Source organism: Micropterus salmoides, unplaced genomic scaffold (assembly GCF_014851395.1).
Source record: "Micropterus salmoides isolate LMB-PRFRI ecotype aquatic unplaced genomic scaffold, ASM1485139v1 Ms_hic_scaffold_1, whole genome shotgun sequence".
Lineage (NCBI taxonomy): Eukaryota > Metazoa > Chordata > Actinopteri > Centrarchiformes > Centrarchidae > Micropterus > Micropterus salmoides.
Window position 1 is genome coordinate 4,787,099 of NW_024040040.1, and position 26,043 is coordinate 4,813,141.

Below are 26,043 nucleotides of genomic sequence, written 5' to 3' on the forward strand. Positions count from 1 at the left end.
GCAGGTCGTGTGGTTATCCAGAGGCGAGCAGAGGGAAGCAGGTACCCCTGATGAGGTTTGTCAGCAGCACATCCATTGAGGTGGACTCTGTACCATCAGTCAGGACCTCATTGTTGTGGAAGTCCAGAGGAAGTCGACACTCATCCAGACCGTCAAAGATGAACACAACCTGGAACTCTTCAAACCTGCAGATTCCTGCTTCTTTGGTTTCAGGAAAGAAGTGATGAACAAGTTCCACCAAGCTGTACTTTTCTCTTTCAGACATTCAGCTCTCTGAAAGTGAATGGAAATATGAACTGTATGTCCTGGTTGGCTTTGTCTTCAGCCCAGTCCAGAGTGAACTTCTGTGTCAAGACTGTTTCCCAATGCCAGCCACTCCCTTTGTCATCACTGTTCTCATTGGTCTCTTCCAGGTGAGGGTTTAAAGATGTCTTCTTGTCTGATGGTTGTTTCTGGTCGTCTAGTTTCCTGGATGCTGTTTCAATCTGTCTGACCTCATGTTCATCATTGACCTCTGCAGTCCCTCCCTCTGTGATGTAGAGCTCTGTGTAGATCTGGTTCAGAAGGGTTGGGTTTCCTGCTTTAGCAATCCCCTCAAACACACACTGGAACTTCTCCTTCAGCTTGGATTTGAGTTTATGTTGACAACCTACAAAAGGATGACTTCCTGAAGGAACACACAACAAACAGGATCGATTTGTGATTTATAAAGTAAATATGACAATTGCCCCTTTAAAGAATGCATATTTAAATTATTTCCTTCCATATTTTTAAACATCAGTAAAAGTCACATTTATCCAGCATGTTAGATGTTTAGATAAATCCTCTTACTCTTCTGCAGATGTTCAGCCAGCTCCTCCTCCTTCATTCTCCTCAGGAAGTGCTGCGTGATCTTCATTATTGACTCTATGCTATTTTCTTCTGCTCTTCCTCCTCACCGTCTAACACCTCCTCATCCTTCCTATGACTCTCTAAGTAATCTGAACAGAGATTCTTCTTGATCCTATTCAGTTCATTCTTTACAAAATTGACTATGTTCTCCTCCAGCAGCTGGAACAAAAGATTATAAATAATGAAAACCAAACATCACATCCATGCTGGACAGACTGATGATCCACGGTCTAAAAACTGCATCATGAAGATTATTGTGAAGAGATAAACAGTAGTTGTACATGTACAGACCATAAATACGGAGTCCAGGTGTGTTTGATGCTGCTGGGCAGACTGACCAATGGGATCCACTGAGCTCTCCTGGTAAACTCTGTAGAGGAATCATAAAGAAATAGCTCACATATGTCTGTACACACAGAGACAAACACAAGCTAAAAGGTCCTTTGAGCTAAAGCGTTGATTACAACATTGAATCAGATGTTTCCCGTGACATTAAACTGTTGGTCATACTACTGATCCCACTGTGAATCAACAGTCTGCATTTCTGTGCAGCTGTATTTAATGTGTTGGTTCACCTGCTTGTCTGGTTTAGTCCCTCCGGCTCTTTTTGACCCTTATACAGTATCTCACAAAAGTGAAAAAACACTTCACACAGCCATTAATGTCTAAACCGCTGGTACACCCCTAAGTGAAAATATCCAAATGGGCCCAAAGTGTCAATATTTTCTGTGGCCACCATTATTTTCCACACTGCTTTAACCCTCTCGTGCATGGAGTTCATCAGAGCTTCACAGGTTGCCACTGGAGTCCTCTTCCACTCCTCCATGACGATGTCACGGAGCTGGTGGATGTTAGAGACCTTGCGCTCCTCCACCTTCCGTTTGAGGACGCCCCACAGATGCTCAGTGGTTCAGGTCTGGAGACATGCTTGGCAGTCACCTTTACCCTCAGCTTCTTTAGAAGGCAGTGGCAAGGGGGTGAGCCACAGCTGAAACAATGAAACCGACCAAAGCCTGCATGGACAGTTCCATGTAGGCCCAAAAATGACGTCAAAACATTGTGGCATCCCTTCGCACACGAGATGTAACCGTATTGCTTAGATTATAAACTTTCAGTGAATCTAAAACAACTATTCTGCCATCAGTGACGCTACATTGGTGTTTGGCAGGTGAGCCTCGTAGGTGGGTGGATTAAATAGAATACATCGTTCCAGTAAACCATGTCCTATGGTCATGGTTTACTGGACAGGGTCATGGTCTGCTCTCCTTCAGCAAACTGTTTGCGACCAGACTGGCAAACATGTCGACCTGTCCTTTAATGCTAATCTGGATCTAACCTTCATCATCATTCTAGGAGAACATAGACATTATAAGGACAACTGGACAGACTAGATTTAATGAGGACAAACATCAGCAGTGAGCAACATGAGGAGGGAGACGTGAACATTTAGCTCTGATTGGCCAACACTGTTTAATACTGAGAGCTACTTACTGTCTGTCAGATCCACGTCCTCGCTTAAAATCATTGAGATACCCTTTTGACCAGTCACTCTTGAAGGAGACACAGCTGGGATCAGGTCCATATCTAGGAGAGTTGTCTCTGATGGATCCTGCAGAACAACAGATTAATTGAGCTCACATGTTTGGTAAAAGTCTCCCTAAAATACAAAAAATAATACATATATTATATAAATATTTCTAATCATCCACAATTAAATGCTATTAATAACTATAACTTACTTTTTATCAGACACATGACTTTGTTTAAAATTAAAAACAAACTCCTCTTACCAGTCACTCTTGAAGGACACACCGCTGGGCTCGGGTTCAGGCTTTAGACTAAAAAGACTATCCTAAACTGAACTTTACAATGTCTTTCTGCACAGAACCAGGACTGTGGACTCTGTCCTCCATCACTTCCTTTCAAATCCCATCAGGAAGAGATCTCTTTAGGGCCAGTGTGCTCGGCGGAACAATTACAGCCACCAACAACTCTTTCAGTGGACTTATGGGCATGTCAGTGTTGTTTAGGGACAGACTGGAAAACATGTGGACCTGTCATTCAATACTAATCTGGATCTAACCTTCATCATCATTCGGACAACTGGTCAGACTGGATTTAATGAGGACAAACATCAGCAGTGAGCAACATGAGGAGGGAGACATGAACATTTACTCTGATTGGCCAACACTGTTTAATACTGACTGCTACTTACTGTCTGTCAGATACTTGTCCTTGCTTAAAATCATTGAGATACCCTTTTGACCAGTCACTCTTGAAGGACACACAGCTGGGCTCAGGTCCAGGTCCAGGTCCAGCAGAGTCTGGTCCCTGCTGCTTCTCTGGGCTTCAACACAACACACACAGAGCTTTGAGAGTGAATAATGATGGTGGAGTGATTTGAGTCCTGGACAGTTAGAGATCCTCATCTCACCTCTGAGCTTTGGTCTGGCTGTCATGTTCCCCACACAGAGTGCTTTTAGAGGGGGGACTCCCTCCTCTCTGTCCTCACACTGACTCATGCTGCTCAACTCACATCCACTTTCACCTGGAGAGGAAACACAAATCATTCATCTGCACATCAACTCAAATCCTCCTTTCCATCATTCCTCCTGGAAAAAGATCAGCTGCTCCTCCACTGATTGGCTGCTAGTTTGTGTTTCAATCAGTGGCAGCTGGATGCAGTCAGACTACGGCAAGCTGTTTGAACACTTACTCATTAAATCTTACCATTCGCCATTTAAAAGCTACTAATACTTATTTATTACTCACTATAACTTTTCCATTAGTTACTACAAACTATAGTTTAGTTACCAGTGACTCATTGCACATTTTTCCTATTTAAATCTACGAGGATCTGCAGTTCAGATATAGCTTTTTCATTAGTTACTATAGTAACTAATTGAATAGTTACTAGTAACCAATTTCATTTTACTAGTCAGGATTATTCAGCTTGTGGTGCTTTTTTTTTTTTACTACTAACTATTCTATTCTTATGAGTAAGAATAAAATAAAGAATAAAATAAAATGTTACTAGTGTCTTTTGGAATAGTTAGTGATCCATGCATTTGTACTAGTAAATAAATAATAGATACTAATAAAATGGAAACAGTTACTTGCAACTAGATGATATCTGAACTGCAGAGAGCCCCATCATTTCAATGGACAAATGTTTTTTGGGAGTCCTGCACGGACCAGGTGCTCCTGAGCAAGGCCCCGAACCAACTGCTCCTAATTAGGATGGGTTAATTACAGAGAACAAACTTCCCATGTGTGTCACTGTGTAAATTTAAGCCTAGGCTATATGTGACAATGAAAAAGTTGATCATCATCAGAAGCGAGACTGTCATGTTGGAGGCGACTTCAGAGCCCTCACAGCTCATTTAATTAATTTCATTAAAGAAGCTTTTTGAACTTTCAGAAAGCTGGGAGGCCCTCTGTGCCTGCAGAGTCCACATGAGTCCTGCAGGTAAATCTCCTGACAGCATTCACCGACACTAGCAGCTGTTCTCCAGCGGCTGTCCGGTGTTAGAGTCTCAGACAGCGGGAGAGCAGCGGCTCGTCTCCGCCTCCTCCACAGGCTGCTTCAGGCAGGAAAAGCTGCCTTCACTCATCAGAAAGTGGAGCTACACAGTAACAACAGCTCCTGAGGAGAAACTAACTTCTACTCCAACTCCACTGTTTACTCCCAAATAGTAACAACATGGCGGACATTTCATTCAACTGTTCAGATTTTGGAGAAATGAAGCATCGTGCGGCAGATTTCTGCTGTTTCTAATGTAACTACGAAACGACAGCTTGTGTTAAAGATGAAATCATTTTAAACTTGTTACATTACCTTCGGCTGGAGGTTCAGACGGAGAAAACTAACTGCGCCACAACTTCATAGAAAGTGAAATAAAACTTTATACAGGAAACTATCTGACAGGCGCGTGTGTGTTATTGTGGGTGAAAGACCCCTCAGGCAGTGTCAGGTGCCTTTGGGTCCCAACGCACATTTGTTATAATCCTTCAATGAAAGTTGTAATCCAATATTAACAGATAGGGATACTTCCAAGCAAAACACAAGTTGGCCTAGATGGGATCCACAGGGAGCAAGTGATCAAGCTCCTCCTCAAGATGAAATCAGAGAAGGTGGGTCTTACATACGACCCACCTTCTCTGATTTCATTCATGATTTTTTTAGCCTAAACTACATTCAGGAAACAGTAGCCTACATATGTTGATACACAGCACTGAAGGTGTTTGTGGGAAATGACAAACAAAATGATCTTTAAAATTCCAAAAATGGGATAAAAACATTTGGGGTCTCTCGCCGTTGACTACTGTACATATTTTTCTGTAATAAGGTCCCATGAGGCAGAAGAGGACGTGGAGGGACTCTGTTCATTAAACTTGCTGTAGCTTCTTCACAATAAAAGCCACCCTTGGTTCATCAGTGGATGTTTTTAGTGTGAAACAGCAGCAGGACATGTGACACTAATTTGAATCCAGTTAAGGGTTTTAACATAAAGTGGAGTTTTCCTTTAAGGCTGAGATCTAAACTCTGATTGGTTTTCTTTGTTGTGATGCATCAAACACAGGCCTGGTTGGTCACCTGACAGGACAGAAGGCTTTTGCCTCCTCACCAACCACTGTCTGTTCACCAGTGACCTAACAGCTGAGCCTCCTCCTCCACCAGTACGACCAGTATCACCATGTAACTGACTCTCATGTTCCTTTTGTATCATCTGGATTTTTGTGATATCAAAGCATTTTGATATAAAGCTGAAGTTGTTTGGAACTATGGAGCGCTACATGAACCACGTGACCGCGTAGCGGCGAGATCTCTTATTTAACGGTTCCTGACTGGTGAACAACCTGCAGTGTTTGAGAGCGATGTGCTCACGTTCTGTATCCAGACCTGCCAAACTGCTGCATTTATATAATGTGTTAATATTTCTCTGTTCCTCTCTCTGTGCTGGAGTTCTTTAAGAACTTGGTGGCTTGATCCAGATTATTAAATTATGGATTTTAATAAGAGCGTGTTTATTCATATAGTGTATCAAAGCTTATTACTTCTATATACGCTAATCTGATATTAACTCATGATAGGGACGACCCAAAATAAACCCAACAACCAACCATAAGAAAATTGTCAGGGTTTCAGGCAGAGAAGACCCAAACGCAGCTCTGAGTTAAGACAGTTTATTCAAAAGAGAATGAGCAGGGGAAGTCAGAGGATCGAGGCTGAGGCTCTCTCCCAGGTCCAGGGTTGGGGGGAAATCCGAGAGCGGGGAGTGTCCAGGCTGCGGGCAGAACCGAGAGCTTACTGGCTGGCAGTTCGCTGAGGCCGTGGAGGTCTTCTGAGACAGAGAGAGAAAAGGTTAGATTAATGCAAACGATTCTCACGATGCAAGACAGATTCTAAGGTTTGTTGGGGCTGACACAACATACGCATGGAGATTCAACAATCCAGCGAGGACTGGATGTCTGAGCCTCCTATTTAGGCAGTGGCTGATTGTGGAACACAGGTCAGGTGCGCTGATTGAGGATGAGTCTCAGGTGAGACAACAACATGCTCACCACACGCACTCCAGACAGACATCCACAACACTCACACAAGCTCACAGCCAGGGCCTCGTGACAAAAATACTTAACACACACTACTGAAACCCAAGATTAATCTAACAAACAAAATATCCACACGCTGCTGTGTTGTTATTAAGACTTTTGTAGTTCAGAGTCCCTCTGCCAGTAGTTGGTTCTTCCACTTCCTGTGGTAGAATATAAAAGGCCGTCTCAACCTCCAGCAGCCCCTTTGGCAGCTGACTGGGCAGCAGCAGCATGTGGAGATACAAAAGACAAGTATAAATGTGATTGTTTTTGATGAGGAAAGGCTGCCATCTAAGGTATATCTAGGTGCCATGATGAGCTATGATGTCAGACATTATGTTCCCCCCCTCTGAGGTGCTTTAAGTGAGAAACATATGGACATGTAGCAGCTGTATGTAAGGGCAAACAAAGGTGTGGAAGATGTAACTGAGGAGGAGAACACAGCTCGGCCTACAGGGGATGTGAGGCTAGAGCTCCAGAAATACAGAGAATTAAAACATCAGAAGGGATAACATACGCTGAAGCAACCAAGAGAGCAGGTTGGCAACCAGACAGACCAAACAATAAACACGTTAGTGCAGAATGTACAAAGTCAAGAACATGTGACAAAATCAAGGAATCACTGTGATGGTGGGGAAAAATGAGTTTGTTTGTCTGTTTGTGGTCGATGTTGTAAACTGCTCTGCGCAAACAGAGAAGAAAACAGAAAAAAATCAAAATAATAGTTAAAGCAGCAGAAAAGTACTTCAAGGGGGTTTGTGTGGGAGGAGGTTGAGGAACACCAAGCTCACAAGCACCATCATGGGGTGGTGGATCTTCTGTCGGGTCGGAAATAAGGACCGGCCGGGCCAGTGAAAGACCTGGTCCCTACCCTAACCAACGTAATAAACTCAATAAAATTACTCTATTAGATCTCTTCTTTAATCAAAAAACTGCGTAGTCAAAAACTTCACTGGAGACGGTCAAGAGTCGGTGCAAAAGACTTTATTCCAATAAAAGGACAGATAAACCCGAGCAGCATCCCTGCAGGTCTCAGGATGGAACTGAGTTGGTGGTCAGTGAACATCGCCTTATATTCACCTTAAGCTCCACCTTGTCTCCTCCCTTCAGGTGGGCGTTACATCTTAACTCCTCCTTATCTCCTCCCTTCAGGTGGGCGTTACACCTTAACTCCACCTATAGTGTTCGCTGACCACTCCTCCCCTTTGGTGGATTTCTTATCCTCTACTGCCATTTAATGGCCTTTTTCTCATACTGTTTTACCAAATTAACCCTTTCATTAATGTTACAATTTCCACTTTTTAGCTATTATTACATGTAATTATTGTTACCATTTATCTCTCTTTATATTTTTTACATTACTGGATTGGAAATCCACCAATATGTTTCAACTTCAGTCCAAGTATTTTTTTAAAGTTATACAGGCATAGTTTGACACCATTAAAACTTAAATACTTACAATCGTATTTTTTAAAAGAATTAATAAGGAGTAACATATTTGATACATGCATAACATGATTCAATGAGCAAGTACATGATTCAACAATGCCAACCATGAGGGTGCTGTGTCTCATACAAGTTTAGTTTTGGCAGCGCAAAGCTTGGTTTCATGCAGTACCTGGCCGTACCTTGCAGTACCAGGCGCCATAAATCACAATGTGTCATGATCTCATTCTTGGCTCCAGCCCTGGCGTACGTGACTTACTGCAGGTGCCTTGCTTCCATTGTGTGGGTTACGGTTGGCTAGGTTTTGCCTGCGCGGCCTGAGCAGCTGTTCTGCTCATGTAGGCACATTGAAAAAGCACACGTTCATAAATACACAGATTATAAAGAATAAAATATGAGTTTGAACACACTCATTAAACACTCAGTAGTTAAACTTTACACTAAAAGAATAACAGCAGCGGTCAACACCTTTACCTTGTGAGACCACAGTCATTCTTCCAGTGGCTACACTACAAACACTTCTAAGTAATTATAACATATTGTAAACCAACAAAGTGTATAAATATAGAAAAAGAACCTAACAAAAAATCTAGGAATTAGGAATTATTCAACACTTCATGATCCTAACTAGACTGCAATAGAATGCAAGACGTCTAATTGCTAATGGAGAGAATTTAAGCAGATACTAATGGATTAATCATAGAGGAATTAATCGTGGATAAGGGATTAGTTTGCATGAATGATGGAAGTGGAACCAGATATAACAGAGTTCAAAATACAGAAAGTGCAGTTGACTTAATCTCAGGGGAGTAGCAGGCATTACAACGCGGGAGGTGTTAAATACATCATCAGGAGGGAGTGATCACTATCCTATAATACTTAAGGTTGGAGTAGAGATACAGCATGAGGAAAACTCAAGAATAAAAGGTGGAAACTAGATGGAGCAGATTGGGACACATTTCAAATTATGTAAAGAGAAGTTTGAGAGTTTAATCAGAAGATTTATCAGATGGGGACCAATTTAATAAAAAGGTGGTGGGAGTCGTTATAAATGCAGCAGAGGAAACAACAGAAGTAACAGGGAGCAGAGGGACAAAGAATGTACCATGGTGGGATCTCTAAATTGTAGCATTTGCTAATTGCAAGTCATTTAGGCAGTTAAAAAAACATCATTCACTAGAGATATTAATTACAAAAGATCACAGGCAAGAACAACCAAACGTGCATACTGGAGGGATTACTGCAATAAGACTGGAAGAGAGACATCACTGGCTGATATTTGGGGAATGGTTAGAAAAATGAGTGGAATCAGAAGGAGTTATATAATGCCAGTCTTAATAAGTGGCAATAAAACAGCAGTCAGTAATGTGGAGAAGGTAGAAATGTTGGCAGAAACATTAGTTAAAGTACACAGTTCAGATAATTTCTTAGTCGGAGACAGAAAGTGCAGAGACAACACTCTTACCATGAACCCAGGTGTCAATATACAGAAGAGCACAACAACTGATGATTCACATGTAGCTTATTTGGGTTAAGGAGGGCTATGAAGATAGTGCTCTTACTGTAGTTTTAAAATTATTTAACCAGACGTGTCTCTCACGCAGGTGAGTGTTTCCTCAAAGTTTAGTTTCACTTCCGTGAGGTTGTGGCGCAGTTAGTTTTCTCTGTCTGAACCCACATCTGAAGGTAATGTAACATGTTTAAAATGTTTTCCTCATTAATACAAGCTGTCGTTATTTTAGTTACGGTAGAAACAGCAGAAATCTTGATGCTTAATTTAAACCAGTTTTTAACAAGTAAATTACCAGGTTTCAGAAGCTTGTTGGCTTTTTTATTAATTTCCTGATCATTTCTCTGAAGTTTCCTGGAGAACAAAGTGTCATTTGGTTCTAATTAAAGGGGGAACAGTTATTCTTTGTGTTTAAAGGCAGGTGTTAATTTCAAGAAAAAACTTAATTTAAAATTAATAAATATGAATTTATTGTTGGAAACTGTATCGTTTGTAGATACATTTCTCTATGAATCCTCTTCACTGAGCTGCTGTGATCTGACTGTTACACTTACAGCAGCTTAGTGATTCACTGGAATTCATTCAGATGAAAACTGTCTCTATTTTACTGATGGTGGAAAAAACGTCTGATAACTGAACCTTTCTCACTGATCCAACTGATTTTGATTAAATGTTCAGCCCTAAAGAAGATATTTCATTTCAAGGTGTCAAACTAGAGAAAAAATCCATGATTTCAGTGATGTCCTACAACCAGATAAAAACAGTTTTAACTGACCAGATAACCACAGTTACCGACTCTCAGTTAAAGTACTCTCGGTACAAAGTATTACAGCGGGGCTATTCAATTACAATTCAATTGGGCCGGATTTTAAGACGGGGAGATGGGCCAGACGTTTTCTCACGAGTTGGGATGGGTATCATTAGGATTTTAATGCCACACCTGTATTGGTACTCCTTATTGGTCCAGTTCTTTATCGATGTGCTTATCAGACCTATTTATTACTAAATAACTGCCTTTGAAAAATATTTTATTTGAAAAAATTATTAAATATTTTTAGTAGTTAAATGTTGTTTTTAGAGCAGCAACAGGATTTACAACAGCAAGGTCACTAATATCTCACTGGAAACAAATCTAAAATGTCAGTAATATAACTCATATTCCAGACAACAACTTACTGAGTGAAGTTTAGAAATAATCAACAACTCACTGCTTCCTCCTGTCCTCCCCCTCCTCCCTCTGCAGCTGCTGGTAGAGAGAGGGCTGCTCTGTCTCCAGCAGCTCAGTTTAGCCTATGTGTGCCATATTTGAATGTACATGGCAAACTAAGCTGAACACTTACTAAAGACAGACAGCTTGCAAGGCTCTGCAGAGACACAGAGGCTGCAGGTGCGACAGTTATGTTGATTAGCAGTGGTTGGTACAGCGCATGTGAAACTCAACAAAGATAAGAAGGAAACGATAGAGCTCACTCTTGCTGCTTCCAGACACTATACATGTAGTTTACTTTTGTTGTCATCTATTTTAGATTATGTGTCGGGCCTCAGGGGGGTTGCTTCGAGGCCGGATGTGGCCCTCTGTAAAAAAACAACATGTCTCTCACACAGGCCTCTCTGAGTGTTTCCTCAAAGTTTAGTTTGACTTCCGTGAGGTTGTGGCGCAGTTAGTTTTCTCCATCTGAACCCACATCTGAAGGTAATGTAACATGTTTAAAATGTTTTCCTCCTTAATAAAAGCTGTCGTTATCTTAGTTACAGTAGAAACAGCAGAAATCTGCCGCTCGATGCTTCATTTCTTCAAACTCACAGCTCTGAGTGTCACTGTGAACAAAGGAGGAAGGAGGCGAAACAGCCGCCATTAAGTTACAAATGTCCGCCATGTTGTTATATTTGGGATGTAAAGAGTTGAATAAGAACAACACTAAACGTGTGTGGAAACTTACTGCGTTCAAGTACCTCGTGTTGCATTTATGGGACACAGAAGGAACCAGCTATAATATTTAGTCCAGTTTGAGTTTTAAACCAGTTTTTAACAAGTAAATTACCAGGTTTCAGAAGCTCGTTGGCTTTTTTATTAATTTCCTGATCATTTCTCTGAAGTTTCCTGGAGAACAAAGTGTCATTTGGTTCTAATTAAAGGGGGAACAGTTATTCTTTGTGTTTAAAGGCAGGTGTTAATTTCAAGAAACAATAAATAATAAAAAAAAATTATTATTGGAAACTGTATTATTGTGATATGTTGAATCATTTGTAGATACATTTCTCTATGAATCCTCTTCACTGAGCTGCTGTGCTCTGACTGTTAAACTTACAGCAGCTTAGTGATTCACTGGAATTCATTTAGATGTAAACTGTCTTTGTTTTACTGACAAAACAGAGAAAGAAAGGATGAATCTTTTCTGAAAAACTAATATATACTCAACTATTCAATTATCTTACAGAACAACCTGGTCTCACTCCCAAGTCGTCACATATGAACGCTTGGTCAAGAGCCATAATCGTCAGTTTGTGACGCACTAGGGATCCCTTTGACGTCATAGTTCGACGTATTGAGGGAAGCCCTGTTGTGTCAGTTTTTGATGGTAAAGGAAAGTATGATATTTAAGAGAAAAGACGAAGTAAGGAGGTGATTGGGGTGGATAGAGGGCCAGAACCCGGACCTTGAAGCAGGAGAACAGGGTTTGTGTCCCGTGCGAAACAAAACATTAAATGTTTTTATTTAGGCGAGTGAGGTAAATTGACATTAACGTTAGTTAACTTAATTGACATACATAGCTATTTTAACCCAAACCATGATCTTTTCATAACCTTAACCAAGTAGTTTTGTTGCCTAAACCCAACCAAGTACTTTCTGTGCCTAAACCTAACGAAACAGCAACGTTTCACGACTCTAATTATGCGCGTTTCAACATGGCAATGTATCGAAACGTTACGTTTTATCTTGAAAGTGTAACCGGATATTGCATATTTATTGTTGCTAAGCGTTGCTAACTTGACTGTGGATCCCTAAACGTCAATAATTGATGCAAAAGGGCTACCCAAGTCTTTAAAAAGCGACAACAAAGGGCCTTGACCATGCGTGAGACATTTGACGAGTAGGGAGTGAGACTGTGTTGTACAGAACATGACCTACTATCATTCCACAATGACAGCCCTGTTGAAAATGACTAATGACATATCCTCTTCCGCTGACCAAGGCAAATTAACAGGTGCAATTTCTATTGACTTATCCAAGGCTTTTGACTTGATGGATCATCAGATATTGCTGCAAAGATTACAAACTATTGGACTTACTCAGAATGCACTGGCTTGGTTTCATGCGTATCTTGGCGATAGGAAGCAGTGCGTGTTTATTGAAGGGCATCAGTCTGATCTTAATATCAAGCAAGGGGTTCCACAAGGTTCTATACTGGCTCCCCTTCTCTTTTCTATTTTTATTAATGAACTCCCATCATTATGTAAAACTTTGAATATTCATTTATATGCGGGATGATACAGTAATCTATTTTTCTAGTCCAAATATATTACAGATCTCTGCTTCTTTACAGTCAGATTTTGATTCGATACAAAACTGGTTAGCTATAAATGGATTAGTTCTTAACCATTCAAAGTCTTACATCATGTTGTTTGGAACAAAACAAAGGCTTAAATCTGCTACTAGTAATCTTTCAATTTCCACATCTAATGGTGCCTTTACTTACTAAGGTTAATTGTGTTAAATATCTGGGGCTATGGATTGACTCTGAATTATCATATAAAAAGCATATTGATTATATATGTAATAAGATTGGCTGTTCTATTGGGTTTTTGTACAGGTCAAAGAACTGTTTCACCATGTAAAAAAGAGGCTGGTATCTCAGTTGTCATTGCCTGTTATCGATTTTGGAGACATTGTGTATCAAAATGCTTCAAAAGCTGATCTTATGAAAGTTAATGTTAAATTTAATAGTTTGTGCAGATTCATTCTGAATTGTGACTTTCAAAACCACTATTGTGTAATGTACAATCAACTGCAGTGGCTTTCTCTTGATAATAGAAGACCGATACACTGCTACCAGTATCCTGTTTATTTAAGTGTTTATCATTTTGCATAACTCTAATCATATTTATTATCTTAGAAGCAATAACAATTTAGAAAACTACACTAGAAATAGGAAAAAAAGCATTTAGGGTTAAGGCTCCTAGAGACTGGAACAATCTACCAATTTTACTTCTTTGAAGTATCTAGGTTCATTTAAGGATGCTCTTATCATTCACCTTACAACAGACTGCTCCTGTTAGTTAACTATTGTTACTTACTGTTATACTCTACAGTTTTACTATTAGTGTTGGTGTCTAGAGTTTGTATTCTTGAAATGTTTACTATTATGTGTTTGATGTTTGCTGTATATATTGTGTGTTTTTGGTCAGGACCCCCTCGAAAACGAGATGGTACATCTCAAGGGGTTTTTATCCTGGAAATAAATAAATTTCTCACAATCTGTGATCAGAGGAATTATTAATAATAATAATACATTTTATTTCTATAGCGCTTTTCAGGACACTTGAAGACAATTTACAGTCAAACCGTTATGTATATTAAAAACAGATAAAATGCATAACTGGCAAAATAAATGAAATGTAGATAAAAACATGCAGTGTAGAAATCCATTAGAGCGTATAACCATATAAATAACAAACATCAGCAGGTGCAATATAACATTATTAGAGGTTAAAAGCTAGTCCAAAGAATCAACATTTATCATCTGAGGTGCAGATCAATAATCACGGGCTGCTTCAAACCAGCGAGGACAAATCAGATCCAGCTCCTCTGAACACTTGTCCAGTGAGATGAAACTTTACTGCAAGTTGGAGACACAGTTCACTCCTTGTTGAGTCACATGTGGCTGAAATCTTCCTCTACTGGTGCTTAGAAAGCACGTGGTGCCACCTGGTGCTGCAATAGTGAACTGCAGAATGTCATCTGGAACCATAGACTGTATATAAAAAGGTTGTAACACAAAACATTTTAAACGCCCCGTCACCCTCCCTACAGAAGATTAGAGAGTGAACTGGTGCCATTTGTAGTAAATAAATGTGGGTACTTGGTATAAAAGTTTGAGAACATACCCGGTCTCCCCTATATTTCTGATCAGGCATCGATAAATAGAGTCTGGTGTTATCAACATCATAACACAGCAGTGATGTGGAAATCACACTGATTTTAAGAGATAAAGTCATTGTTCTAATGAGCTTTATGTGTGTCTTTCTCAGGAGGATTGAATAATATATTGGATTATTAATAAGTAAAGTTTTTAATATTTATTTTGGATAAATTATTGATTTGTTTGATTTGTGTTTCCTCTCCAGGTGAAAGTGTGTGAGCTGATGTGGATGTGAGTTCAGCAGCATGAGTCAGTGTGAGGACAAAGAGGAGGGAGACCCTTCCTCTAAACGCAGACGGATCGAACGTCTGAAAAAAAGGTGAGAGAAGATTTTCAGTCAGCACAGTTTGAAGTCAGCATGGCAGCAGGGTTTCATCATTAATGCAGTTTTTTGGCATAATGCAGCTTCTTACAGCAAACAGTCAAATAACTTGTCTTATATAGAAAATGTGTTGACAAAGACAGAGATCTGTGGGGAAGTGATTCATCATCAAACATGGGGTACGATGAGGATTAACAGTGAGAGAATTCTCATTATGGAGTCTTGGCTCCACATAGAGGAACATGTCAGATTACATTAGTCCTGGAGGCCTTACAGTGTTTTTATTCTCCCACAAAGACAAGGAATGAATGAACAGGATGAGCAGAGAGCTGACGACATTCTGTGTGAAGAGCTTCAGACTTTATTGAACTTTGCTCTGTTGATCATTTTGTTGTTGATAGCTGCTAGTTTCTCCAGCAGCTTCTGTGGCTGAAGACTCTAAACTGAACTTCTTCTCTGTCTAACAGGAACATTCTTGGAGCGGATGAATCTGAACCAGGACCTGAACCCAGCTGTGTGTCCCTCAAAAGCAACAAGTCCATTGACCCACCACTATTTTTCAAAGGAAGAGAGTAAGTCAACATCAAGTTACTTTCTAATATGAGCAACATTTGGAAGAACAGATTCGTCCTGACGAGCAGCAACATCTTATTAACAAGAAGCAGAGGGTTAAATTTCACATGAGCTTGTCATTGGTTTATTATTTGAGTATCAAGAACGAACAACCTGCTGTAACCACAGCTGACTGAGTGGCAGCGATCAGTCAGTAAAACAGGAATAAACTCAGTGTGATCCACCTGTTCACTCAAACAGTCTGGTCTTTGGAGAGTAGTCTAACTGTGGCGCTGACAGGAGGATCGTTAGTGGACTCTGGCGTGCTGGTTGCTATGGAAACCGAGCGCTCCCAGACTCTGAGCTGCTCCCGTCTGCAGCTAAACTAAATGAAACGTTTTCAGTGAACGCTGGTTTAACAGTGAAGTAACATGAGCTACCAGTGGACACTGCAGCAGATACGAGTCTCGTCTGTTTGTGCAGCGCTTGTTTCACTGCAGCTGTCCAAAGACAAGATGTCCACAGAGGCACTTTGTGATGTCACTTAGACACAAAGATCACTTTCATTAAGGACCACAAAAGCACAAGTTCCCCAGGTCCAGGCTACAGCGGTGCATGTTCTGAATGTGTCCAGTGAGTTTTACAGCCAGCTCCTGCCTCACTTTCCACTTTGGCTGAAGTTCATTCTGTGTATTTCACAACATTAGAATTCATGAAACATCTCTGAACAAACTCTTCAGCTTCAGTCAGAGTTTGAAATCAACATGACGGCAGATCCTCAGGTTGAAAGAAATGAGTTTTACAGTTTTTGTCATTAAGTTGATCATTTTGTTGTTGATAGCTGCTAGTTTCTCCAGCAGCTTCTGTGGCTGAAGACTAAAAACTGAACTTCCTCTCTGTCTAACAGGAAATATTTGGGACTATTCTCTGCTGAACCAGGACCTGAACCCAGCTGTGTGTCCCTCAAAAGTGACGTGTCCATGCAGCCACCACTATTTTTCAAAGGAAGAGAGTAAGTCAACATCAAGTTACTTTCTAATATGAGCAACATTTGGAAGAACAGATTTGTCCTGACGAGCAGCAACATCTTATTAACAAGAAGCAGAGGGTTAAATTTCACATGAGCTTGTCATTGGTTTATTATTTGAGTATCAAGAACGAACTACCTGCTGTAACCACAGCTGACTGAGTGGCAGCGATCAGTCAGTAAAACAGGAATAAACTCAGTGTGATCCACCTGTTCACTCAAACAGTCTGGTCTTTGGAGAGTAGTCTAACTGTGGCGCTGACAGGAGGATCGTTAGTGGACTCTGGCGTGCTGGTTGCTATGGAAACCGAGCGCTCCCAGACTCTGAGCTGCTCCCGTCTGCAGCTAAACTAAATGAAACGTTTTCAGTGAACGCTGGTTTAACAGTGAAGTAACATGAGCTACCAGTGGACACTGCAGCAGATACGAGTCTCGTCTGTTTGTGCAGCGCTTGTTTCACTGCAGCTGTCCAAAGACTAGATGTCCACAGAGGCACTTTGTGATGTCACTTAGACACAAAGATCACTTTCATTAAGGACCACAAAAGCACAAGTTCCCCAGGTCCAGGCTACAGCGGTGCATGTTCTGAATGTGTCCAGTGAGTTTTACAGCCAGCTCCTGCCTCACTTTCCACTTTGGCTGAAGTTCATTCTGTGTATTTCACAACATTAGAATTCATGAAACATCTCTGAACAAACTCTTCAGCTTCAGTCAGAGTTTGAAATCAACATGACGGCAGATCCTCAGGTTGAAAGAAATGAGTTTTACAGTTTTTGTCATTAAGTTGATCATTTTGTTGTTGATAGCTGCTAGTTTCTCCAGCAGCTTCTGTGGTGAAGACTAAAAACTGAACTTCCTCTCTGTCTAACAGGAAATATTTGGGACTATTCTCTGCTGAACCAGGACCTGAACCCAGCTGTGTGTCCCTCAAAAGTGACGTGTCCATGCAGCCACCACTATTTTTCAAAGGAAGAGAGTAAGTCAACATCAAGTTACTTTCTAATATGAGCAACATTTGGAAGAACAGATTCGTCCTGACGAGCAGCAACATCTTATTAACAAGAAGCAGAGGGTTAAATTTCACATGAGCTTGTCATTGGTTTATTATTTGAGTATCAAGAACGAACAACCTGCTGTAACCACAGCTGACTGAGTGGCAGCGATCAGTCAGTAAAACAGGAATAAACTCAGTGTGATCCACCTGTTCACTCAAACAGTCTGGTCTTTGGAGAGTAGTCTAACTGTGGCGCTGACAGGAGGATCGTTAGTGGACTCTGGCGTGCTGGTTGCTATGGAAACCGAGCGCTCCCAGACTCTGAGCTGCTCCCGGCCTTAAAAGTAAATTTTCTAAAAATAAAGCCTTAGAAGTATTAAATTTCATTTACAAAGGTCTTAATTTTTTCTTGTCCTTTCATAGTTAAATAAATGCAGTAACATCTTAAATAAATACTTTTTTTGTCTGTATGTAACTTTAGAATTTACTCCGTTTGGTGTGACTTGGATGTTATACTGCAGTACAGATAACGTTATTGTTTACGTCAGTCTTACTTTCTTAGCGCAGTTCTTAGCTTTAATCTGGAGTGTTCGCTGTGCACGAGCTCTGCCATCCAAGTCATTTGTTAGGAAAGGAAACAAAAGTTTAATGTTAGCTGGTCGGCTCAGCTGGTCGAATGAGCAAGTGTCTGAAGGCCAGAGATACGGACATGTTGGGGGACGAGGCTGAGTGCAGCGGTGCTGATGTTGGCACAACAGGCGGCTCGGCGTGCGAGTGAGTCACACTGTGGCGAGCGCTAATGAAACAGCGGAGCCGGAAGACCCGCTGCAGGTTCCCGGTCAGTGAATGTTACAACAGCAACGGAGAGACAGGTGTGTTTGAGACGAGGACAGTGTCTGTGTGCTGTTGTAGGGCAACGTTATGTGAATGGAAACCTCCAACATGCTCACGCACATTAAACCTACATCACCCAGATGTGCCGATCACCGGGACGAGGAAAAAACAAACCGGGGCCCAACTCCTTGTCCCGCTGCTTTCAAGCCAGTACTATAGAATACTTTATTTCAAGTAGCCTTTAGATGCAAAAACAGAACAGGATGAAGAATCTCTGAAGGAAAATGGTGTAAAAATCTTTTCTTGTCTAGTTCTGGTGAACTCAATATTGTGAATCGTGCAGGTGAGCTAAGTGTATCGACACACCCCTCATCTGAACCCCTGTGTCCCCACCACTTGATTCACTTAATGTAATCAGAGTACAAACACACCCCAAAAGCTTTAGATAGATATTTATTTAGTCCTTGCAGAAACTCACTTTGTGTCATACAGCAAATAAACAACATCAACAGACCAACAACCAGAAAACTGCTTTGCCAACACAAACATACAAGCTACACTGAGGTGCAGCTCCAAGATTCAGCTCTGTTTTATTATCTCAGTGTTTGTTAAGAAATCCGATACTAGTAGGTACAAATGACCTGCGGGCCCGGTTGGTTCGGAGCGATGGCACCATGTACCGTCTGCCTGATGGTAACAGCTCATACTCGCCAAAGGGGATGTGATGCATCTCTAATAATCGCCTGTCCCTTCCTCACCAATCGGGACTCGCAGGACGTCGTCATGTGGCCCTAAAACCAGAAGAGAACTGGGAGAAGATAAGGAAGGTTTGGATTTGGCTCGCGGGCCATTTACGTTGGCTGTATCCGTGCCTTAAGTTGTTCAACATGTTCAACTTCTCACAGAGCCGACATGCTTGTCAGTCACTTTTCCTCAACCGACCAATCACAGCCTGGACATTAAAAAAAGTCTTGAGGTGCCGATATGTGCTGCTTCTAGCTGCCTCCTGTAGAGCAACACGCTCCCCTTGTTCTGTTTTACACCTGTTTTCCTTGTTATTGTTAGAAATATTGTTTAACTTTGTTCAAGTTGAGAAAGACACATTTCAAAATATCAGTATTTTGCGCATTCCTTGATAAGTAAGCGAGCAGACTCATAGCACCATGTGTTCCATTGTAATCGATTCACAAATAATCGCAATATGACTTTTTCTCCAAATCGTGCAGCCCTATGAGGTGGTATGAAAAAGGTCTTAAAATGTCTTAAATTTAACTAACCCTGCTTACACCTGTCCAAAGACTTGATGTCCACAGGGACACTTTGAAAAAGCACTTTCATTAAGAAGGAAAACAAAAGTAAAAGTTACTGTTTCAGACCTCAGTGGGAGCTACAGCGCTGCATGTTCTGCGCTGCAGTAGTTTTCCAGCCAACTCATTTTCCACGTTGCCTGAACTGAAGTTTGTTCAGTTTATTTTACAACATTATAATTAATGAAAATGACCGATATGGGTTTTTGGGGGCTGATGCCGATATTAAAGTGAAAAAGAGCCGATATTTAGATTTAGAGAATGATTTGGATAGTAGACCACATTACTGTATAAACTCCACTTAGAACAGGCTGATATTGAAAGCTGGTATGTATGTGGGCTATAAAACCTTTTCCTAAATGGATTATGTTAATAAAGTCGATTACAGTCTCAAAAAGTGAACGTGTAAACAATTGCACATCAATGAATATTTGTTGCAGGAACTTTTTCAGCAGTCTGTAAACAGAGAGAGAGAATAAGCATGTGTATTTCACTTTACACATAATCTGCCATCATTTCAATGTAGCTCATTCACATCTAGTTCATCCCTTTACCAGCACTCTTCTGACCAAAGCTACGAGAAACCGTTTCTCATCATCTGTCTAAATCATGGCGTCTGTGATCCAGTGAGCTGCTGTTGAATGTATCTAATACTACATGACTCTCTACAACGAGGACCTGCAGCTTTGAGATTTCATTTAACTAACGTTATAACTACAACCAGGACTTGATATTAACTTTTTTTGCTCACTAGCCAATGTGGCTAGTAGTTTTCCAAAGTTACTAGCCACGCAGCATTTTCACTAGCCACATTTTTGTTGTTGGAAAATGATTAAAGTTGACCATGGTGGGCTAAAATTTACTAATATTGTCATTAGCTCTGATGAGGTTGTGTGCAAAGCTCCTTTTTTGAAAACATGTGGTCTATTAAGATAAACACATAAAATGTTTAGCTTGTAACGTTACATGATTTTAGAGAATATATCAAAGTGATGAACTAGAGACAAATGTGTGTAGTTCACAAGAACTGTCCACATTTGGTGGTTCACTTCTTACCGGGGTAGATCTCCATGGTAACTTATGCTGAACGGCTAACCTGCGATATAATCCTACAGAGACTGATTAAAAGCCTTAGGTTACTGTTGCCTACAGGTTTTTACAGCAGGATAAGCCTACTTGCTGCTTTGAAAAGTGTTTAATATTTTTTATTTGCTTTATTTGTTTGTTTCTCACACACCCTGACGCAGCCGTTAAAATAAATAGGTTTTATTTTTCTCATGTGAGGCTAAATATTATGAGCAGTTTGGTAGGGATATTGAAATACTACATTTTAATATGAATGTAGGCCATCTATTGTAGGTTAATATAGCTTTCTTAGGCCTACTATAGAGACTGTAGTCATGTTGTGAGTTTCCAGTCACCTAAATGTTGAGATTCAGTCTTTCAAACATTATCTGAGCACATTTTATGGCATGAATGGAGTTTTTGTTTCATTGCTTTATGAAGTTAATTTAGAACAATGTTTGGACACTTTTGAGTGAGTTAAATAAATTAATCTCATTTTTGACAACTTTGTTAAAGTGAGGGGGAACGACCACTTATTCAGTGCCCGAGTTTAAATTTAACCAAAACAGAGTTGTATCCTTCACTCATGTCATGAGTGTTGCATAGTTTGGCCACCAGAGGACGCTCTGCAATTCCCCTGCTAACAACACTGCTGCACCACAAAACAAAACAAACAGCTGACCGGAGTCGAGCAGAGTTTAGCAGAACCCACGACGGGAATATCAAGAGGTAGTTGTGGCCAATTCCGTTAGAAGCTCCTGACTGCAGTGTGCAGAGAGGGGCGGTGCTCAACATGGGCGGCGTTAAACGTTTGAACCCGCCCACGTTGAACAAAGCTCTACGGAGAAGCCCCATAGTGGAGGCCATAGACTGAAACTCACATTGGACTTCAGATTACAGAAACAATTGAACTGTGTCTTTGACATTAAGTTGCACATTCTGGGATTACGTTATGTAAAGGATAATGTACGGCGAGCCGGTCATTGTTTCCTCGGCACCAGGAGAGGTGAGGAATAATCTGGTGACAAGTCACAAGAAGTACGGGGCATATAAGCCATGGATGGTTGTATGATGAGTTACTGGTGTGTAGCTCCGCCAGGTGCCCAACTGTGGTCGCACCAACACACAACCACAAACCTTTACCTCGTGTTTATCTCTGTGTGGACGGACATAATGAGACTAATTCTTCATGATTCCTCCAGAGTCGACCAGGAGAGTTCAGAGTCTGTCCAGCAGCATCAAACACACCTGGACTCCGTATTTATGGTCTGTACATGTACAACAACTCATTTTCCATCTATTCTGTTCACAATAATCTCCAGGCTGCAGTTTTTAGTGTCAGTCTGTCCAACATGGATCTGATGTTTGGTTCGTGATTTTAGGTTGATTGTGTTGTTAATATAATTTTCTGTTCCAGCTGCTGGAGGAGAAAATGAAAACCTTTATGAATAATGAACTGAAGAAGTTCAAGAAGGCTCTGAGTTCAGATGACCAACGCTTAGAGATTCAACGGGAGGATGAGGAAGTGTTTTTTCTGAAGACCACACTGTGCTTCTTGAGGAAAATGAAGCAGGACGAGCTGGCTGACAGTCTGCAGAGCAGTAAGAGGATTTCTCTAAAGATTTAACCTGCTGGATAAACAGGACATTTACTGATGTTTCATGAGATGGAGGGAAATATGTTCAAATACTAATTCTTTAGGAGATGGTGAAATATTGGCTTTATCTTAAGGTTACTGATATTTTTTGTTGTGTGTTCATTCAGGAACTCCCTCTTCAGTTTGTCAGCGTAAATTCAAGTCTAACCTGAAGAAGAAGTTCCAGTGTGTGTTTGAGGGGATTGCAAAAGCAGGAAACCCAACCCTTCTGAACCAGATCTACACAGAGCTCTACATCACAGAGGGAGGGACTGCAGAGGTCAATAATGAACATGAGGTCAGACAGATTGAAACAGCATCCAGGAAACTAGACAGACCAGAAACAACCATCAGACAAGAAGACATCTTTAAACCCTCACCTGGAAAAGATCGACCAATCAGAACAGTGTTGACAAAGGGAGTGGCTGGCATTGGGAAAACAGTTTTAACACAGAAGTTCACTCTGGACTGGGCTGAAGACGAAGCCAACCAGGACATACAGTTCACATTTCCATTCACTTTCAGAGAGCTGAATGTGCTGAAAGAGAAAAAGTGCAGCTTGGTGGAACTTGTTCATCACTTCTTCACTGAAACCAAAGAAGCAGGAATCTGCAGGTTTGAAGAGTTCCAGGTTGTGTTCATCTTTGACGGTCTGGATGAGTGTCGACTTCCTCTGGACTTCCACAACACTAAAATCCTGACTGATGTTACAGAGTCCACCTCAGTGGATGTGCTGCTGACAAACCTCATCAGAGGGTACCTGCTTCCCTCTGCTCGCCTCTGGATAACCACACGACCTGCAGCAGCCAATCAGATCCCTCCTGGGTGTGTTGACATGGTGACAGAGGTCAGAGGGTTCACTGACCCACAGAAGGAGGAGTACTTCAGGAAGAGATTCAGAGATAAGAAGCAGGCCGGCAGAATCATCTCCCACATCAAGACATCACAAAGCCTCCACATCATGTGCCACATCCCAGTCTTCTGCTGGATCACTGCTACAGTTCTGGAGGAGGTGTTGAAGACCAGAGAGGGAGGAGAGCTGCCCAAGACCCTGACTGAGATGTACATCCACTTCCTGGTGGTTCAGTCCAGACTGAAGAACATCAAGTATGATGGAGGAGCTGAGACAGATCCAACCTGGAGTCCAGAGAGCAGGAAGATGATTGAGTCTCTGGGAAAACTGGCTTTTGAGCAGCTGCAGAAAGGAAACCTGATCTTCTATGAATCAGACCTGACAGAGTGTGGCATCGATATCAGAGCAGCCTCAATGTACTCAGGAGTGTTCACACAGATCTTTAAAGAGGAGAGTGGTCTGTACCAGGACAAGGTCTTCTGCTTCGTCCATCTGAGCGTTCAGGAGTTTCTGGCTGCTCTTCATGTCCATCTGACCTTCATCAACTCTGGTGTCAATCTGCTGGCAGAAGAACAATCAACCTCCCAGAAGTCTGAAACAACAAAAGATGAATCTGTAGGGCTGCAGCTCTACCAGAGTGCAGTGGACCAGGCCTTACAGAGTCCAAATGGACACCTGGACTTGTTCCTCCGCTTCCTCCTGGGACTTTCACTGCAGACCAATCAGACTCTCCTACGAGGCCTGCTGACACAGACAGGAAGTAGCTCAGAGACCAATCAGGTAGCAGTTGAGTACATCAAGAAGAAGATTGAAGAGACTCCCTCTGCAGAGAGAAGCATCAATCTGTTCCACTGTCTGAATGAACTGAATGATCGTTCTCTAGTGGAGCATGTCCAACAGTCCCTGAGTTCAGGAAGTCTCTCCACAGATAAACTCTCTCCTGCTCAGTGGTCAGCTCTGGTCTTCATCTTACTGTCATCAGAAAAAGATCTGGACGTGTTTGACCTGAAGAAATTCTCTGCTTCAGAGGAGGCTCTTCTGAGGCTGCTGCCAGTGGTCAGAGCCTCCAAGAAAGTTCTGTAAGTGAGATTTATTCATCAATAAATACTCTGCTATCTTTCAACAGGAGGAAAAAATAAATACCTTATTTATTTAGTTAGTGATGTCTCTCCAGCCTGAGTCTGTATAACCACTCAGATAGTAGCTGTGATCATGTGTAGCTTGCATTTTGTTGTAATTCAGATATTGTTCAGAATGAAATATGAACTATATTTAGCCGAATCAGAATTGTCAAGTCCTGCCTATAGTCGAATCATGTACGTGCTTGTGCAGGGTGATTGTGAGCAGCGAGGGTTACACACGGTTTGATCTTGAGAAGCTGCAGAGCTGCAGTCTCTATTTAATAGTCACTGTAACTTACACTCTAAACTACAAATAAACTGAGGCTTATTGTTGATCATTTTCTCTCTGCTCGCCTGCTATTCACCGGTCCTCTGCAGAGTTTTGCGTGCCGCACATCGCGCTTCCTCGCGGTAATGTCGTGTAAAAATTCAAGACTTGGGCCAGATAAGAAAGCTTGAACTTTTACCAACATTTTTATTATCAACAAAAACAGACACCAATTAGAACACAAAAGTTCCACCGGAGTGTTTTAGAGATCGGTGCAAAATAGAGTCCCATTCTGTTACCAGAACAGAGACCCGAGTCGACATGAAAACCATGTAACAACCTCCTTCTGGACCTCCTTTTATAGCTCTGTTTCTTGGCTTCACATCATCTCTTGGCTTTCTTTCCTACTGCACCTGAGTCTGGGAAAGTCCAAGATTTTCACGTGCCTAAACATTTGGTGGGAAAGTCCCTGACTGCCTGCTCCTCCTCTCTGTGTCCTCTGCATGCTCTCTGCTTGATCATGCCATTTCATCCATAACCTGACTTTTATGGAATAAACTGGTGTTGTTTGTGCTCTGTGCTAGAAACAGGACATTCTTACTGTGATGGACTGTACGTTTTGTAATACAGTTTGCACAAAATCTGCTTCTATATTTTCCTTTGCAGGTGTTTTTGATGCTGCCTCACTGTGCTCCCTCCCTTTTCTCCCAAAGCACACACACTCAGAGCTGTAGAGTTTTAACACTGTGATCTAACTTTACACTATAAAATAACACTTTAAATGATGACAGTGTAGACCACCATTGCTCTAGTAATTAATGATAACAATTTAGGCTATAATGCTCCAAAATAATTCCCAACAGCGGCTCCATTTCAAGTAACTGTCTAAAACTGATATAATAATCTTTGTGTGGTTCATCAATGGTGATAAATGATCCGAACGTCCCGTGAGGTGCCGACAACTCTGCACAACACCAGTAAAGCCAATAAATCGTGCAGCCCTAGTTCCTCCTCTGCCACTACACACATGCGCACTGACTCCTCTTCTTTGAGAGCTGGGGTTACAGTTCCACTGGTCGTCTGTTTATTCCTCATTCAGTCAAGATTAGTTGCCACATCTCCAACATGTTCAAAGTCAAACAGCAAAGATTTTAACATGTGCTGAGAAGAGATTATATACAGTGTAGTTTTGAGACTCAACATTTTAAAACAATTGGTATTTCCTCTCCAGACTGAGTAGCTGTAACCTCTCAGAGAGAAGCTGTGAAGCTCTGTGCTCAGTTCTCAGCTCCCAGTCCTCCAGTCTGAGAGAGCTGGACCTGAGTAACAACAGCCTGCAGGATTCAGGAGTGAAGCTGCTGTCTGCAGGACTGAGGAGTCCACACTGTAAGCTGGAAAAACTCAGGTCAGATAAAGTTACAGTTTGTCTTAAAATATTTAAGTTATTTCTGTAAATATCAAGCTCCATTTAAACATCTTTT

At 41.3% G+C, this 26,043-nt stretch overlaps 2 protein-coding genes across 2 annotated transcripts in view; one reads left to right on the plus strand and one right to left on the minus strand.

Moving 5' to 3' along the window:
- Positions 1 to 26,043, minus strand: part of LOC119910112 (nucleotide-binding oligomerization domain-containing protein 1-like) — a 1,078,472-nt gene that overhangs the window by 214,089 nt on the left and 838,340 nt on the right. The window lies entirely within an intron of this gene.
- The window catches only part of LOC119903097 (NACHT, LRR and PYD domains-containing protein 12-like), a 242,149-nt gene that overhangs the window by 208,108 nt on the left and 7,998 nt on the right, over positions 1 to 26,043 (plus strand). Inside the window, exon 14 of the mRNA XM_038719652.1 lies at positions 25,794 to 25,967. Coding sequence (XP_038575580.1) covers positions 25,794 to 25,967 — 174 coding nt within the window. The remainder of the gene's footprint in view (positions 1 to 25,793; positions 25,968 to 26,043) is intronic.